Source organism: Rhynchophorus ferrugineus, unplaced genomic scaffold (genome assembly GCF_030347505.1).
Source record: "Rhynchophorus ferrugineus isolate W39M unplaced genomic scaffold, kcgeb_rfMv2 rfM2, whole genome shotgun sequence".
NCBI lineage: Eukaryota > Metazoa > Arthropoda > Insecta > Coleoptera > Curculionidae > Rhynchophorus > Rhynchophorus ferrugineus.
In genome coordinates this window covers 29,089,981-29,108,741 of record NW_027472581.1, presented here as the reverse complement: position 1 = coordinate 29,108,741, position 18,761 = coordinate 29,089,981, and the positions used below count along the sequence as shown (strand labels likewise).

Below are 18,761 nucleotides of genomic sequence, written 5' to 3'. Positions count from 1 at the left end.
ACTATTAATGAAACATATTATATGTAAAAATTTCGTTAATTAAATCTTATTCAGTGTTAGTGTGTTCGAAAATAATATTCCAAAGTAAAAAGAATTTTCAAGACCCTTGCAAAAGACCTACTTTAATTATCATATTTTTAATATTTGCTAAATATACAAAAAACATATGTCAACAAAATAAAAATATCGTTAAAATTGATATGAAAGTAACTTAAAAAGTTTAATCTTTCTTTTTTAGTATATTTTTTTAAAGTCTCCTTTTTACCGACGAGGGTTTATCTGGACTAGACCTACTGTTTAACGTGGATTCCGAATCACGATCTAGGCATTAAGCCTACCGATTGACGAGTGACCAACTTAGAAATCATCCCAGAAGCTATCCGGTCTTACCCAGCCTGGTTACTGGCCTGACTAGGAACATTTTTATCGTTTAATTTTTTAAAGAAAATGAAATAAATGTATTTTATAAAATTAAAATTCTAGTTTCTCTAAAAACATACATATATTTTTGTAACAAATTAATTTTTTTCTAGCAAAGTATATTGCCTTATTACCCTTAAAATTGCTTAGTAGATCTTCATAATATAACAAATAAGTTGTTAATTGACATTTTCCCCAAGTAAAGCAGCTGTATGACTTTAAAATTAAAAAATCTGTAGTAGATGTAAGATGTGTTTTTTATGTAAACTAGAATAAGACTGGTTCATCATCAATCCATAGCCATTTCTTGGGGAGAGTCTCCACATCTCCATAATACCCTACAGTCGACGCCACAGATCTTGAGCTTTTTCAAACGAACGATATCATTTAAACATAATATTTCAAAAATATCAAGCTTCGAGATGTCAGATTGTAACAATGACCAAAACAACAAAGTCTCGGGGATACATAAGAAAGCAAGGCAAGGCAAGGCAAGGCAAACGTTAGAAAAATACGTATTTTAATCTTGATTGTAATATTTTCTCTCTACCACACACACTTATTACTCGTATTTCATAAATACCATTATCTTCTCCTGTATTAGTGACCACCTTAAACTATATCAAAAGTATTGCTGATAACGCAAATTAATACTTAAACCTATTTGGTAATATGTATGTAATTTATGTATTAATGGCCCGAACTATATATTTAAGGAAATGCAATATTCCTTTAGAATCCAAAACAGGAAGCAGTATAATAGTACTGCTTTTTAAATTTACCTCAATATTCTTAATAATCAGTAAAATGTGCGTTATGACAGGGAAATGTGTGGACTAAAACATTTAACGCTATCTGATCTGATAATAATGGTCATATATACACTCTTCGATCTTATTCTTGCAGATAGTTCATCTTCAGTTTGCCTTCTGTTGCCTTCGTTTATCCAGTTTGTCGTCTGTCCCACATGAGAACTAACAACTTACCAACAAATGACGAATTGAAATTCTATGAATCTATTTTACAATTGTTAGAATTCTTTGCAACATTCACTTTTGAACTCTTAATTCACAAATTAACGTATTTATTACCTGCATTATTTGGTTAATGATTTCTTAAGAAATGCATTCCCTAAAGAAACCTGAAATACCACTAAAATTTGCAGAAAAATCTTAATAATCTTTAGAATCTCCTAATATAATGGTATGGGATATGTCCAGAACCATATCAATTACTATCAGTACTTAAGCAAGAATAATTCCTTTAGTTATTCTCTATTCTCCACATATCAGATTAAATCAAAAGCTGTTTTGCTCAAACTTTTTAGTAGTTCCAATAATACCCAAAATAATCGAAAATAACACAACATTTTGGGACACAAAACACTACTTAAAATTACATAACTAGTTTTAATAATATTTTAGCTCACCCACTCCGTTTTAATATCGTTCCAAAAAAAATGTAAAATGTTGAGATTTGCTTTCGATTCAATATTGCCTGTCGGTATTTGACGGTACAACGTTGCCAGATTTTTATTTTACAAATTACGGGTTCGTAGCTGATTTACGTACAACAGAAACGGTAAATAATCTACATTTGAAAATAGTTTTAAATCAACACAAACGATATAAAAATACCGCCTTGTTAAATCCGACGACCGAATAATTAGGCTTAAAACTTTGCGCCAGTCGTTTCTCGACTCCGGAACGAAATAATATTCCCTCCAGTCACGACTGGCTCTAAAGATGCCACCACAATGCCAGACTTCCTGTACGAGTATCCGGCGATTATCCAGAGGACGTAATTGACTTTTCTGGGCTCCCCTTTATGGACCTGTTGGATTCTAGACTTTTATCTTCTTTCATTATATTCAATGGCAACTGGATAATGTTCTAATCTTTAAAGCAATTGTCACATTATTGCCGTGATTTATATTGTAGCTTTCTTGCTTTCACGCTGTTTTTATACTTACAATATCTTTCTGCTCACTTCCCGTCACATACCTCAACCACTGTACTTTCTTTTGTTTTATTGTTATTATAATCGTCTCTATTTTATAATTCATTTTTATTGCTTCTGTTTTGCGTTAGCAATTTTCATTCCTATTTTTTCATCAACTTGTTTTGTGTATCGTATATTCTTATTTTTATTTTTTCTGGTTATTGTTCCGGATCTCTCTCTGAATCTTTAGAGAACCAATAATGTGTTGAATATAATCAGCTACTTCGTTGTTAGTTTTACTTGCATAGAAGCAAAATTAGATTAATGAGAAACATAATATAACAAAATAAATGGATAACAAATATTTGTACCATAGCCGTGAGTATATATTTCCTTTTCACAGTTACAAGCAAATTTTTCTACATCACTAATTATACATCATACCACTGCGACTCAGTATGGTATTCAGACCACTTAACTGGATTAATCAACCATTTCATTTGTTTGCCACTGGTTATTTTTATATCAAAGATCCAGACCATTCTTTATCTAGTTACTTTCTGTAAATCTTCCAAGGTGGTATCCTTGATTTTATCGCAAATCATGATCCCCCTTTTAATCTTATTTATAATAATGAACAGTCTTTTTCGTTCATATTTGAATATCATATTAACAAAAGACAGATAGAGTCTTGAAAGAAATTAAAAAAGCAATAAAAAGAATATTAAAAATATATAAGTTATACACTTACCATAACTTATTACGTAGTAATATAGCTAGCTTAGAAAAACAGTACCTCTGTGCCTCTTTTTACCCTCTAGTGTTTGTATGAACTGAACTGGTGACTGACCAACCTGCGGATCATATCAGAAGACATCCGGTATTATCCAGCCTGGTTACCGGCATAACTCTGATTGTTTTCTTGTCGGAATTTGTACTCTTGCCCTTTTGGATAATCACAATTATACACAAATTTGTGGCTATGTCCCAGAAGTTTTCGAACCCTAGAGGACTGACCTGTTGCCTTGACTACTGCGCCAACCAAGCCTCTTATTCGCCTCTTTATTGTACAACTTTATATAAAATAATTTAATTTCCGTATATTTATATCGTCAAAAATTCGAAGAAGATATAATTGGCAATGTAATTTAACTTAGATTAAAAAATAATAAAATAAGTTCACTCGGCGTTTACGAAAACGGACAAAAATAGATATATTAAAAATGTCCTAATATCAACAATCATAAAAGGTAAATATTTAAAAGGAATTTTAGAGGATTCAAACAGATTAATAATCAAACTATATATAACAAGAAACTCTCATAACTATTGTCCGCTAGAGTTTTTTTTTACTCCTCTGACAATTAACAACAGACTGAATCACAGTGAAGCGCAACCGAATAGTATTATATAAAATATATAAACATATCCGACCCAAATTCATAATAAAATTTACACTTTCCAAAACTCCTCTTATAATAATATAATTTACTCTCAAGCCTTTCTTTAGTAACTTAATTGCTAACCATCAACTTTATTGCCATTGCTACAGGACATTAAATTAAAAAACTCTGCTTACTTCATTATAAAAAAGTGCCGTTTTAAATATGAAAACTTGGATTAAACAACATTTATTTAACACCTCCAAAGAAAAGGATTGAAATGTTTATATTATTGTTTATTATTAAATAATTACTGAATTTTAAAAGTTCACTAGTTAATAGCAATAATATGAACAGAAATTTTCTTGATTTTTGATATCCATTCACATAATTAAATCTCAACAAAAAACCCCTACATAGTCTTTATTTCTATTATGGGTATCAATCAAAAGAATTGTCAGTTTTCAGGGAAAATGATATATTATGTGGGAGATTAGTTCAGAATAATATTCAGTAAAATAATAATATATCGCTGTACAAATATAGATAACCTTTATAAATAATTAAATTCATGAGATATATCTTCCGTCTGTCTAAAAATGGGCATCTAAAAGTAAATAGTATGATACTAGTTGAAAATATTTAAATATAAAAATGTTCTCATAACCCTAACTTTTAAACCCATATATAATATAATAATTTATAACAACAGCCGTCTTTGGAAAACGGACTAATTCGGTTATAAGTTAGTCATTAGTCATAAAGTGTATTAATTATTACATAATTTATGTATGGTATAAATAAATATTTAATAAATGATATAAAATCATATCTTTACTGAAGCTGAATATTTCCGTTACAATAAAACATTATGTCCATCATCGCTGTACATATATTTTACATATTTCAAGTATAGTTATAGAATTCTCTTTGTAGTCAATAAATATATGCATATTTAATTTATGAAAATCACATCATGTGTCTATTAAAATATCAAACCACAACACAGTAACTAATAGTATAAAACGCTTCAATAAACATTCTTGTACATACTCATATTTTAACACTTAATCGATGCTATTTTGTTTATTTTCAGGAATAGGATATTCCGTTGTTTTGATAGCTTTCTACGTTGATTTCTACTACAACGTTATAATAGCCTGGGCACTCCGATTTTTCTTTGCCTCCTTTACCAATATGCTGCCCTGGACATCGTGTGATAACGAATGGAATACTCCAAACTGTAGACCTGTACGTTTTTACCATATTTTATAGGTTTATCGAGATGAAATATTTTATTTTATTTAAATTTTGTTTTTATATAATACTCTCTTAATATTACAATCTGATAAATAATTCAATCTTTGAAGAATTTTATTCTAACCTAACTTACTTTATGGTAGTTCATATCTAATAATCACTTGAAATAAATGGAAAAAACTCTATATCATTCTTTAATCTAATATAATCTTAAGAAATCCTCAAAAAAGATAGAAAAAATAAACTATTTAAGTTTAATTTTTTATAAGATTATTCAAAACAATGTTGTTCTGGCTACACTGCTTTTAATTACACCTTTTTATTCAAATCTATAAGTCTTTAAGCAATCTTCAAAATGAGGGTGTGCTCCCGGTCATTGAGTTTAATTCGAAAAGTTAATGGACCTAAATCAGATGATTACGGTGGATGTCGTGATAATTTGAACGAATACTACATACGACATTGAGCTATGATACCTACTAAAACAAATCATTTGTGATGCTATCTAAATTTTTTTATATTTTATTGGGACTCATTGAACATCCGAGAACGAATCCTAGAGTGACTATTTTGAGGATCGAGTCTTGGTTTTTTAAGTCATGTGTTTCTCTTTGCTTAAACACTTCCCAAAGCATCCAACCAGTCATTGTTTTACTTCTGTTTACAACTTTTCTAGAATATGAATTTTACATAAGCTAAAATCCTTTTTTTTTAATTTGTGTTTGAGAAATGCATTTACTATTTAAAGTTGGTATATATTTTTATGATCGCTTAGCATTTCTATACTATGCATTTCTATATTTCTATATTATGTCTATTAGAAATCAAGTTGAATTGAGTTGAATGAATAGTGTTTATATGGTTGTTTCATCGTTTACTTTTTGACATTTTGATACATCGAAAATTGCACCTGATGATCATATTTTTTATCACCTTTTAATTTTTTAGATCGGTATCTTTGAGACAATCGTGTATCTGTATATGAAACTAGACAACTCTAATTTATTCTCCTTAGCTTATCTTTAACTGATCCAAAGCTGAATAGTTTTCTTTTAAAATAATGAATCTCTTCAATAATAGCTCAACATTTTAAGGAATTTCTTTAATATATACAGCATATATACAGTGTAATCTAAATTATAATGCGTCTCAATACAACGAATTCCTAGAATTAACGATTTTTTTGAAATCTCCTAGGACTGCCCGTAAGAGTTAAAATATACCTGTACATTACAAAAACATTTGTCAAAAACCTCTTTATAACGAAATTTTATGACTGCAGAATATAAATAAAATTAATGTTAAATTCTTAGTAAGAAAGTCGCTCTTGTTTGATGCTATTTAATGTAAACAATGCCGTTTGCAATTGTTGCAAAAGTGCAATGCCTGAGGAAGCTTAAGTGTCGCAGAAAAACGAAAAGTATGAAAATGAAAATCTTACGAAGAACATAATAGAAATCACTAAACAATTTAGAATACCCACAAATACATTGGCCACAAATCTAAAGTAAATACACGGACGTAGAGGAATGTGTTTTGAAATAGTTACAATAGTACCGGGACAAAAATGTGCCAATCGGTAACCTTATTCTTCAGGAAAAAGTTCAACAGTTCGCAAATGAATTGGGCCATGCAAAGTTCCCTGCTAACAATGACTAGCTTCATAATTAAAAAAAACAAGATTATTTTTAAAAACTATATGCGGAAGTAAATGTTATCAATGGAAAGACAAACTTGCAAAGCAGACCGAGGGATATGGCTCCGAAGATATATTTAACGTCTATGAAACAGGAGCTTCCTACAGATGTTTACCAGAAAAAAAACTTATCATTCAAAGGCGATAAGAGCCATGGTGAGAAAAACAGCCAACTTCGTGTAACAATGTTGCTGTGGATAAACTGCACCGGAACATACAAGCTTAAACTACTCATCATTGGAAAATACAGAAAACTACAATGTTTTAAAAATATAATTAATTTTCCAACAGAGTACACGTCACCACGAACACTAGATAAAGGCATCACTCAAAGTTTTAAAAGGCACTATAGAAAGAAATTTGTTAAACAGCATCTTGCTGGTTGACATCAAACGCTAACTACAACTAACGTACTACAAGACTATGTGTATGATAGCCGAAGCTTGGAATCAGGTCAGTGAAAAAGCAATCACAAACTGCTTCAAGAAGAGTGGATTTAAAGTTCCATGTGTTGATGACAATGATGACTTGCCACTCGCCACATTTGCTAAGGCCCGACAAAGATTTCAAAAATTACTCAACCTTCAAAATACTGTGTTCGAACAGTTTGAAGATGATTTAGCTGTCTGTGGATAACTCTCTATCTTTGTTCTGCGTCACAGCAATCTGTTTCAAAAAATAACTAAACTATCCTCTACATCAATCTGTTGCTGAGACTGAAGATGTCGCATCTCTTGAGCCTCACGTGCTGTTGTCCTTCTATTACACTCAGCGCCACTACCAGCTCGTTTGATTTGGCTGATTGGCTGTATTTTTTCTGTGCGAAATTCCTCCAGTGGATAATGTTTGATATTGTTCTTAATAATAATGGCTGATGGATGGTTTATGTTGTGTCACATGAGATTTAATTGTAAACGTCGTTTCAGATATTAGGATTATGTATGTCAGTTCTATTTGGAGCAAGGTTTCTAATACTTAACATCCTTCCATCAAGCCGTTTTGGTTTGAAGTCATTACTCGGAGATTGAACCCATTAATTTTTTGGAAAAATTACTGACTAGATAAAAGATGTTATTTAGTATGTAGTTGTTCGTTTTCTAGTGCTTAAAATCTATTGTGGGTTGGTATTGCTTCCTGTGGCCTACTTTTCTTCCTCCTAGTAGTATTATTAGTATCAATGCCTTGTTTCTATTCTTGTGATTTTGCTAAAGGGGTTTTGTCCTTTAATCAGTTGTCTTTCTCACTCTTTTGTCTTATTTGTGGTATTTGTTCGTCACAAATTTCTGAAGGATGATATTAACATAATTCTTTGATTGAGAACGTAGTGTGTAAGGTTGATTGTATCAAGTCATATAAGTGTTTGTGATTTTTCGTTTGTATTTCATTCATCATTTCATAATTTTCGGAAGGACAGACAATAAGTTTAGATGCTAAAATTGTCACATCTGTATTACCAATTTCTAATGAAGAAGCGGAAGAAGGCGAGGCGAGGAAAAGATGCTTGTAATGCTGTAAATGTAATAAAATGTGTATTTCTCAAAAAACGGTGGTTTAAGTGACGGTAATTAAAATTCATCACGTAATTAGTTTCTGCTTTGAATAAGATAATTAACACGTTAGTAAGCAAACCACAATTTATGACTTTTTCTCTTCTCAAGATATGATCTCAAGACTGAGTTACCATAATTACATGGTTGATTTTCTCTGTTTATAGCGAATATTGTAATTTCTATTATGGCTGTTTTCATTTATTCCCCTCAATTTCGTTATATCGACGTTGCACTGTATTACCTCATAAGATAAATTTACAATTAGTTATATTTTTAGTTTGACTACAATCACAATCGAAATATAAGCGAACATCTATTAAATAGTACCAAATCATTGTCTAATGACACCACCGATCCCATACTAGCTTCAGCAGCATCTGAATATTTCATGTAAGTAACCTCAATCATTACATAGCTTAAACTAATACTGCCTGGTTCTTAAGTCGTGCGATATTGGAGCTTCATCGAAGTAGAGGTCTGCACGATTTGGGAGCTATAAAATGGGACATGGCACTGTGTCTTTTAGCGGTATACGTTATCTGCTACTTCTCGTTATGGAAAGGTATCTCCACGTCTGGAAAAGTGGTTTGGTTCACTGCTCTGTTCCCCTACGTCGTCCTCTTGATCCTTTTGGTCAGGGGCATCACTCTTCCGGGGTCAGGTGAAGGTATTAAATATTATCTTAAGCCGAACTTCACTGTAATTTCGTCAGCTCAGGTAAGATATTCAAAATTTGTTCAAGGATGACGATGATCATTAATTTAATTTAGGTTTGGGTGGATGCTGCTACGCAAGTGTTTTTCTCGTTGGGTCCAGGATTTGGAGTGTTGCTAGCATATGCTTCTTACAATGAATATCATAACAATGTTTATAAGTAAGTATTTTTTCACTTTTTTTTAAAGACATGTAGTATAACACATTAGTTAACCTATAGTAGAGTAAGGAATTGTTTTTAATTTATTCGAGACAGTTAAATTTAAATGTGACGATGTCGAACGGTAATAACACTATAACGGATAACACTATATGAGATCCAATAATGGCTCAATTAAGAAATAAAAGAATCGATGTCCTGTTTTGTGCGATACTCGATATATGAAATATTAGAGTTAATCTGACTGATGATCATTAATAATCAGAATTCAGAATACATTTTTAAGTTTTTGTAGTCAAACTAGAGTCAAAATATCGATATTTTTCTCGATACGAAATAGCCAGGAAAGTATGAAAGAAAAATTACAAAAGAAATATCAATATTTTTAAGAGAAAATAAAAAATATTGATACATTGAGCCGAAAAAATATCGATATTCTCTAAAAATTTTAAAGTAACAATATATTTAACAAATCTTTAAACTAAGTACCAACATGCTCTAAACCTTTAAGTGCCAGTTTTTAATATAATAATAATTTAAGTTAAAACTAATTAAAAAGTTTAAGGAATATCTTTCTCTTTTTGAAAAAATATCGAAAAATATTAACTAACAAAATATCGATAATAAAATAAATCTATATCGATAATAAAATTTCACGCTTATCCACAGGAATCTGGATCAAGAAAATTATGGGAAATCTATTTTCGAACCTTATTTATCTAGATTAGATTAGGTAAATCTAATATAATCAAAAATCAAAAAGCAATGTCCAATGAATGGCGTATTTGATCAATCACGGATTCGAATTCCTATAATAATATAATAATAGAATAAATAAAACTGTAAAATCCGACATGGAATAATTATTTCAGTAATTTTAGTAATAAGTTGGAGCAGTAATTTCAAAAAATTTATCTCCAAAACAATAATAATAAACCTTCGACAGTGTCATAGATTTCACCTTATAATTTATTCTATTAATATTAGGTACTTGCATATATTTTGATCAGCGACATCTACTTGTGAAAATGCGAGTTAGCAATGTAAACCTTTTTAAAAATTTGTGAATGTATTATTATATAACTTACAATTTATCTCTATAACGACTTAAAACTAGGCAGTTATCAAGAAAGACCCATTGCCCCTAACTTCCTGCTAACGTCTCTAATAAAATAAAAATTAGTAGCACTTTTCACTGTCTTTAACATTTAGTGCACTTCATTATTATGTTTATGACAGAACTATACCTAGTTTGCTTCTAAGTTCCAAGGTTGTCCAAGAGTTGCAGCACTTATTTACATTGGAGTCTTTCCTCATGGCTTGTTGGGAATCTTTTAATTTTCTCCATGGCAGTTAGAATCCGAATCCGTCTCTTTGTAAATAATTATTCTTGTACTATCTGTGAATCAACAATACCTCTCAGGTCTTTATTCTGAAATAATTGTATTATGATTGATTATGAATGATTTACTTTTGTTGACATTTAGTTTTCATATCTAGATCCATTTATTTATATTATTACTTGCGTGAGGGGGTTTTCTTCTTAATTCTATCTCCAATAGTAAATATTACAGTGTTATCAGCACTATATATAGTCATAGTAACGTCTTCTATTTATGGTATATCACATGCACATACATAGAGAAACAATGTAAACAACTGCTAGTTTATCATGGCACACTCAAAATTGCATTTTCGACCTTTATTTCTTATGTTATTTGATTTGAGGAAATCTGCTGCCGAAGCCCATGAAATACTTGAACCGTTTCAACATTGAGGTTTAATTAATTTTCAGGCAAAAAAGTTTTATGCGGCGTAATGTCACTGTCAGTGAACTATGTATGCTGTATATCTACAACGACAATATCAAGCAAATCTCAAAATATTCATGGTCATAAAGTTTTGCCGTGTATATGCTGGTATCAGCAAGGTGTAATATAGAGGGGTGTGCAACTCCAATGATAAGTAGTGGGACAAAGTTTTGCTTAGTTCAATCATTGGCGGCGCTGACAATGTGAATTTGATTGGTTAGTTTAAAATAGTTATGTAGAAACCTGTAAGGAAAATACTTTGCTTTGATTAGTCTGCCATTTCACCTGATTACTTTGTGACGTCACACTTATTGGCCAATAGTATTTAAATGAAAATCAAATTTAATTTTTAAAACTAATTTATTAAAATAAAATCCTATACAAATAAGTGTAATAATATAAATATATATAAACAAAAATTTAAAAAAAAACAATTATGAGCTCTATTCTAGGCAAAATTAAAATATCTATAATTCTTCTATAACGCCATCCCATATTTGTTTAGTGTCATCAATTTTATGGGATCTATTAGAGTTCTAACTTATCTTGATATATTGAAGGTAAACTTTAAATCATTCCCTGTTGATATTGCATTAACTTCATTAAACCAAAAATACAATCACACCTCATAATAACTTTTAAAATTTGGTCTTGAAAATCATTATGGATTGCACAGTTGAAACACTAAAAATTTATGTGTTTTTTAAAGATATTTAGATTTTAGACTTTTTAATCTGTGGAACTACTTAATATAGAATGTAGACAAATATTGCATGTTGTGTCTTTTTCAGAAGTTTTGTTAAATAGCCTGAAATAAGACTAAAATACAATATTAGACTCTTGTTTTTCTCAGAGCAAAGTTCTCAGGAACTGAAAATATGGACTCAACTGGTGATTTAACAACCTCAAGTGGTACTAGATCTCCCGTTAAAAAAGAATATAAGTTATCTAACATGTTCATCTTCTTCACAATTTTCTCCGCGAGAAAAAATTGAAGTGATTGATGATGATTGAGTGTTTCTACCTCCATGACCTCTAATAGATCCAACAAAATTCTTTAAGCAATCTTGGTTAAGATTTGTTAAACAAATGTAGTTATTTGTAAATTTAGACAAAATAGATTTCTTTAAGGTAATAAATCCCCTAAAAGTAGCAATTAAATTTTTAATTGATGTCACCGTAACAAATATTTTCTTAACAAGGCAATCAAATTTAAATATACAATAGCTCTACTATAAAATTATTGAACACTGACTGTTCTAAAAAGTTAAAGTATTACAAATATTTTAGGAATATTTTATAATTAAAAGTAGTATTTATTACTACTAATTATCCAGTTATCTTAATTATTACCTTCTTGTAAGACTTCTTTATGTAGAGATATCACACGTATGCTGCCAATACGAAGAACTTGGTAGATTAATTTAATTTTATTATTACTAACATCTTCATAAGTAGGTTTTGATTTTCTGTAAACAAACAATACATAAACAGACATGTAGTAGATAGATTTTATATGTACTTGATAAAAACAATGTTGGATATGCATTTACCCTAATACCTGTTCGTGAAGGAAGGGTAATTCTAAATTTTTCACTAAAATGTCCGTGACAGACACCAGGACGTTGATATATTTGCATTGTGTTTTATCCAGGTAACTTATTAATATTTACTTGATCAACGCATTATTGGAAAGGAGTGAGATCATTCTTTGGGAAACGATGCCTAATTTCCGTAGTAGATTTTTACCCCGGTACACTACATCTTTTACTACACTGACGCATTGTCATCAATTTTTATATTATTACTCCATAATAATTAATGTAAAATAGAAAATATGCACAACGTAAGACAAAGATTTCTTGATCTAAACAAAAACCAAAACCTTCAAACAACAAACTTAAAAATGGACGCTCATAAAAAAAGCTGACTTCACACAATTTGATCGGCCAATCACGTTCCATGTTAGTGGCGGCACCAGAAATTTAAACTAGCCAATCACAATTTGCGATCGCAGCGCTACCGTTGATTGAACTAAACAAAACATTTCCCCAAGGTCGCCAATGCCGTGAAATTTCTATTCTTTCTATGATAATATATTACGAACTCCTAACACCGAATGAAATTAGCTTTATATGTCTACTGACGTCAATTAAACAAACGACCATGCAAGAATTGTGAAGGGTACACTGTTGTAGCTCACAAGAGAAATTCTTCCGCATTCAGCGTACTCGCCGAACATAGAGCCTTTTGATTACCACTTTTTCAGATCGACCCATCATGGTTTGACTGGCACACAATTTCGGAATAATGAAGGAATGAAAACCAACATTGTTATTTCAACAAGATATCGCCATATTTCCAAAACGATTGGAAGAACTTGTAGAAAACGACGGAAAATATTTTAATTAATATATACGGTATCAATTTTTCTCAATAAATACCCTTAAAGTAAAAAATGATCAGAATACATGTGAGCTGCTTGATTTAAAATGGTAAACTATTATTTCTTATTAATATTTATTATTTATTTCTCTTTTAGGGATGCACTATTGACAAGTTTTATCAATTCGGCTACCAGCTTCATTTCCGGCTTCGTCATCTTCTCCGTCTTAGGATATATGGCTCATGCCGCAGGTCGTTCGATCACTGAAGTGGCTACCGAGGGACCAGGATTAGTTTTTATCGTCTATCCTGCTGCTATAGCCACCATGCCCGGAAGCATTTTCTGGGCCTTGATATTCTTCATGATGCTACTCACCCTGGGACTGGATAGTTCTGTAAGTTTACATATCGACTGAAAGGTAATTGATCTAATTTAATCAATTCTACAGCTTAATAATTTTTTTTATATACTTTAAAGTCTCCTTTTACCAACTATGGGTTTATCTGCACTGGGCCTAAATGTTTGACGTGGGCTGCGAACCACGGTCCTCAGCATTAAGCCTATTAACTAGCGAGTGACCAACTTTAGAAATCATCCCAGAAGACATCCGGTCTTACCCAGCCTGGTTACTGGCGTGACTGGGATGATTTTCCTTGTCGGATTTTACACTCTTGCCTAGGAAAATCACAAATATTAAACAATCACAAACATAAATTTACGACCATGACCCAGCAGGATTCGAATCTGCGGCTATCGCAACAGTAGGGGGGCCGTCCCCTCGCCTTTACTACTGCGCCACCAAGCCGTCTTAATAAATCTTTTAATAACCCTTTACTAATAATTTTAAGGTGTTTTTTAGTGTATTACGAAAAATATGACGTAGACTATTATAGTCCATAGGATATTCGACATAAATCATAACTCAGCTCTTGCTGTTTAGACTCATATAAATGTTTTAAAACGGTTTTATGATCAATGTTTACTTGTCTGGTGATATCGGGAAATTAAATATATTCGGCTACCTCGATATTTTGAAGAATTTTCAATTTTTTAAAGACTTCTTCAATGATTAGACGGGGCAAAGTTCACCTTTAATGTCGAAATTTCTAAAAGAGGCAAATCATTTCTTACTTAATAGCGTTCACTTAATTTTCGATGAGGCTTCACTACATTTTTACGTTTTTGGAAGCAAAAAAAAGGAACATATATCGTAAATGGATATTGGAGCTTCCAAAGGCGCTAAAGTATGAATTTATTAAACAAGTATATATATTTTCTATTTTTTCCCTGCCTCTCAGACATTTTAAAGATACCAATCCAAAATAATAGCATAATTCAATCCAATACAATTGCATAATTCTTAACACCAATTTTTAATTTTGGCGAATAAGGAAAAATAATCTTCTTAAAATATTTAAATGTTCGATGGCGTATAACTCGGAAACTATAAGAGATAGCTCAATTTGGCACTAAGAAAAGTTACAAGTGTCGCAAATGTACCATTTCAGCCACAAAACTCGACATTTTCATACATAAATTTTTCATATAATTATAATTATAAATCTAACAGGTCAATTGAAAAGTCCCCGGCCTATGATGGTAAAACACATTTTTTTGGCAAAATTAGTTTTTTTTTATTCAACATAATTCGCTTCAAGGGTGATACACTGATTATAGCGACACTCCAAATTTTCGATATCATTTTTGTAGTTTGCTTCAAAATAGTCGATCACCTATTCATTTGACGAAAATTTCTTCCCTGCGAGTATTCTTTTGTGCCCTGAGAACAGGAAATAGTCGCTGGGGGCCAGATCTGGAGAATACGATGGATGAGGAAGCAATTCGAAGCCCAATTTATGGATATTTGCCATCGTTTTCATTGACTTGTGACATGGTGCATTGTTTTGGTAAAGCAGCACTTTCTTTTTCTTCAAATGAGGCCATTTTCGTCCTTCAAACGGTCCAATAACACTATGTAATAGTCGCTATTGATGGTCCTTCCTTTTTCAAGGTAGTCAATGAAAATTAGTCCATGCGCATCCCAAAATACAGACACCATAACCTTGTCAGACGACTGTTGCATTTTCCTACGCTTTGGATCAGGTTCATCATGTGCAGGTCACTCGGATGACTGTCTATTGGGCTTCGGAGTGAAATGATGGAGCTATTTTTCATTCATTGTCACATATCGACGCAAAAACTCGGGTTTATTACGCTTGATCATCTTCAAACACTGCTCCGAATCATCAACTCGTCGTTGTTTTTGGTCAAAAGTGAGCTCACGCGGCACCCACACAGAGCTTTCTCATACCCAAATATTCGTGAATGATATGATGTACACGTTCAGTTGATATCTTTAGAGCGTCTGCTATTTTATTCAATTTCAATTTACGGTCATTCAAAATCATTTTGTGGATTTTTTAAATGTTTTCGTCGGTAACAACCTCTTTTGGGAGTCCACTGCGTTCACCGACTTCGGTGCTCATTTCATCACATCTTAACTTAGCATACCAATCCTTGATAGTTGATTTTCCTGGGGCAGTGTCCGGAAACTCGGCATCAAGCCAAGTTTTTGCTTCAACTGTATTTTTTCCTTTCAAAAATCAATATTTTATAAACACGCGAAATTCTTTTTTATCCATTTTTTCACAATAACAAAAGTTGCTTCACTCAAAATACTACAATTCACAAATTAATGATCCGACAGCTGTCAAATTTATACACGCATCTTTTAAAGTTAAGGGCTAACTAAAAAAGATATTAATTCTAGTAGCGTCATTTATGTGTCAGGCTGGGAACTTTTCAATTGACCTGTTAAATGCTCGATAGCGTATAACTAGGAAACTATAAAAGATAGCTCAATTTGGTACTAAGAAAAGTTACGAGTGTCGTAAATATAGGATTTCAGGCACAAAGTTCGACATTTTCAAATAAAATGCATATATATTATTCATATGATTATAAATCTATAACGCTGATATTTTGCAGGAACATAATTTATATAATTTTGGAGTTAATGTTAATAGAGTAAGATGACTTAGTATCATGTCGTAATATTGCATTTTGTTATATTAATTTTGTTACATAAACCGAAAAAAAACTATGAACACAACTTAATATACAATCTTCATTGGTTAAATCAGGACCAGTTCGCTTAGTCATTAATCATTTTGTTAACTACTATGCTATTATTTTTTATAGTTTGGTGGGTCTGAAGCCATTATAACCGCTTTGAGTGATGAGTTCCCGAAAATTGGACGGCACAGAGAAATATTCGTCGCTTGCTTGTTCACGCTGTATTTCTGCGTCGGTTTGGCATCGTGTTCCCAAGGTGGTTTCTACTTCTTCCAGCTTCTCGATAAATACGCCGCCGGGTATTCCATGCTGTTTGCGGTCTTGTTCGAAGCTGTCGTTGTTTCCTGGATCTATGGTAAACTATATATTCACTAATAAATATTTTTTATTTATTTTCAATGTTATAGGAACACAGAGATTCTGTGACGATATCGAGGATATGATTGGCTTCGCTCCGGGGATTTATTGGAGATTCTGCTGGAAATTCGCGGCGCCGCTGTTCTTATTGTTTATTATTTTCTACGGTTTATGGTATTACGAACCACTGACGTATGAGGATTACGTGTATCCCACGTGGGCCAACGTCATAGGATGGCTCATTACTGGATCATCAGTGATAATGATACCGGCAGTTGCCATCATTCAGTTTGCTACAACACCTGGGTGCTGTTCAAAAGTAAGAATTATTATTATGCTTATTTTATTCCAAGTGGCGTTAGGTTGGCAGGAAAGTATTTTCGGTTTCTTGTAAGTCATTTATTGCAATAATTATTTAAAATGTATATTTGCCTTTGGCAGTTTGTATTAGACATGCATATATTATATTATTAATAGCTTAAGGTTGATATTAATGTTAACAGTTGTAATGTTGAGTGTTGTAAAATAATAAATATCTTGCACATTTTAGCGACTAGCCATACCATGAATACATCAATATGTATTTCCCAAATAAAAACAGAACTAAACTACTTAAGTTAAGAATAACACTTATGCACTATACAAGTCCGTGTGGTTTAGTTCCCTTCAATGTTCCGATTTCTTGTGTGTTGTCCAGTAGCTGTATCGCTTCCACATTGCTGTAATTTAGCAACCCTATTTCATGTTTTAAGGCGTAATTTTGGATTACTTCGTTTATCTATATGAATTCGAGGTCATCGTGCAGGTTACGTAGCGATAAGCTTTGATAATTAATCATAGAATTTTGTTTTGACACATTTGGATTATTAGTTGGTTTGATGTTTCAGTGACACCTCATGTTTGCACCCCATAGATCCAAATTGTCTTTATGATTGGCTAGTAAACCAATCTCTTTGATTTTTATTGATTAGTCCATTTTTAGATTTTATTGACTACTACTTATACTCTTTCTATAGCCTTAGGCAGAGATTAGCCATTATAATTGTGTCATCGGAAAATGTTCCAAGTACCGTTTCTGTTGTTATGAGGATAGCAGAGTAGAGCAGATACAGAAGTCATTCCAAGACACTACCCAGGGGAAGTCTAGCCGAAATAAGTTTAACTATTGAGAATGTCCGTTGATGTGAGACTCTAACTTCAAAAAAATATGACTCCAGTAGTTGACAATAGTTCCAGGATAGCAATTCTTATGATCTTGTAGATTAATCCCAAATACCGTACCCGGTTAAAAGCTTGTGAGACGTCCATTAATATGCAGCAACAGCGTTACTTTCTTCGCACGGTCGAGTAGTGATTTCGAAATCCGAACTGGAAATCTAGTATTTGTATAAATTGTTTAATACTTTTTTAACAACAGTGTCTCAATTAATTTTGATATCACAGATAGCAGAGAAATAGGCATATAAGATCAAACTCGTTTTGTCGGTTTCTCATTTTTTTTGAGCATACTTATTTGAGTAACCTTAAAATATTCCGGAACATGGTTCAGTCTCAAACAGGCATTAAATATGTGTGTCAACATGATGATTATGTTAATATCAATTGCCGTGGCAACTTAATTGGAGAAATCAGAATTAGAGCTATATCGGGTTGGTAAACTAAAGTTGTACCCATTCTAGATTCTTCTTCCATCATTCGGTTGGAATACGTTATCTAATAAATAAGCTGTTATAATAATTAAGCTTTTTAAGCAATTCGATCACTTTTAATACGAAATACCGTACAATAATGCCCGGTATTTTTTAATCAATATTTAACATTTTTGCGATCTCCCCTGTATAAAGTTGTAGTCAAGTTTTGTTTGTCTAAACCAACTGAGGGCACATCAAGCGAGTTTATTTACTACAGGGACAAATTAAAAAATAAAATTTTAAATAAGTATTATTTACTTATAATACTAATTAGTGTTTGTGATGTGTAAGTGATAACTTGTTATCTAATTGTAATTG

The 18,761-nt window shown here is 31.8% G+C and overlaps 1 protein-coding gene across 2 annotated transcripts in view; it reads left to right on the top strand.

Moving 5' to 3' along the window:
• DAT (Sodium-dependent dopamine transporter) overlaps positions 1 to 18,761 on the top strand; it is a 61,653-nt gene that overhangs the window by 40,578 nt on the left and 2,314 nt on the right. For both annotated transcript variants that reach the window (XM_076397118.1, XM_076397117.1), the window contains exons 4-10: positions 4,840 to 4,994; positions 8,527 to 8,639; positions 8,693 to 8,966; positions 9,020 to 9,123; positions 13,477 to 13,714; positions 16,522 to 16,750; positions 16,803 to 17,071. In XM_076397118.1, the coding sequence (XP_076253233.1) occupies positions 4,840 to 4,994; positions 8,527 to 8,639; positions 8,693 to 8,966; positions 9,020 to 9,123; positions 13,477 to 13,714; positions 16,522 to 16,750; positions 16,803 to 17,071 (1,382 nt within the window). The remainder of the gene's footprint in view (positions 1 to 4,839; positions 4,995 to 8,526; positions 8,640 to 8,692; positions 8,967 to 9,019; positions 9,124 to 13,476; positions 13,715 to 16,521; positions 16,751 to 16,802; positions 17,072 to 18,761) is intronic.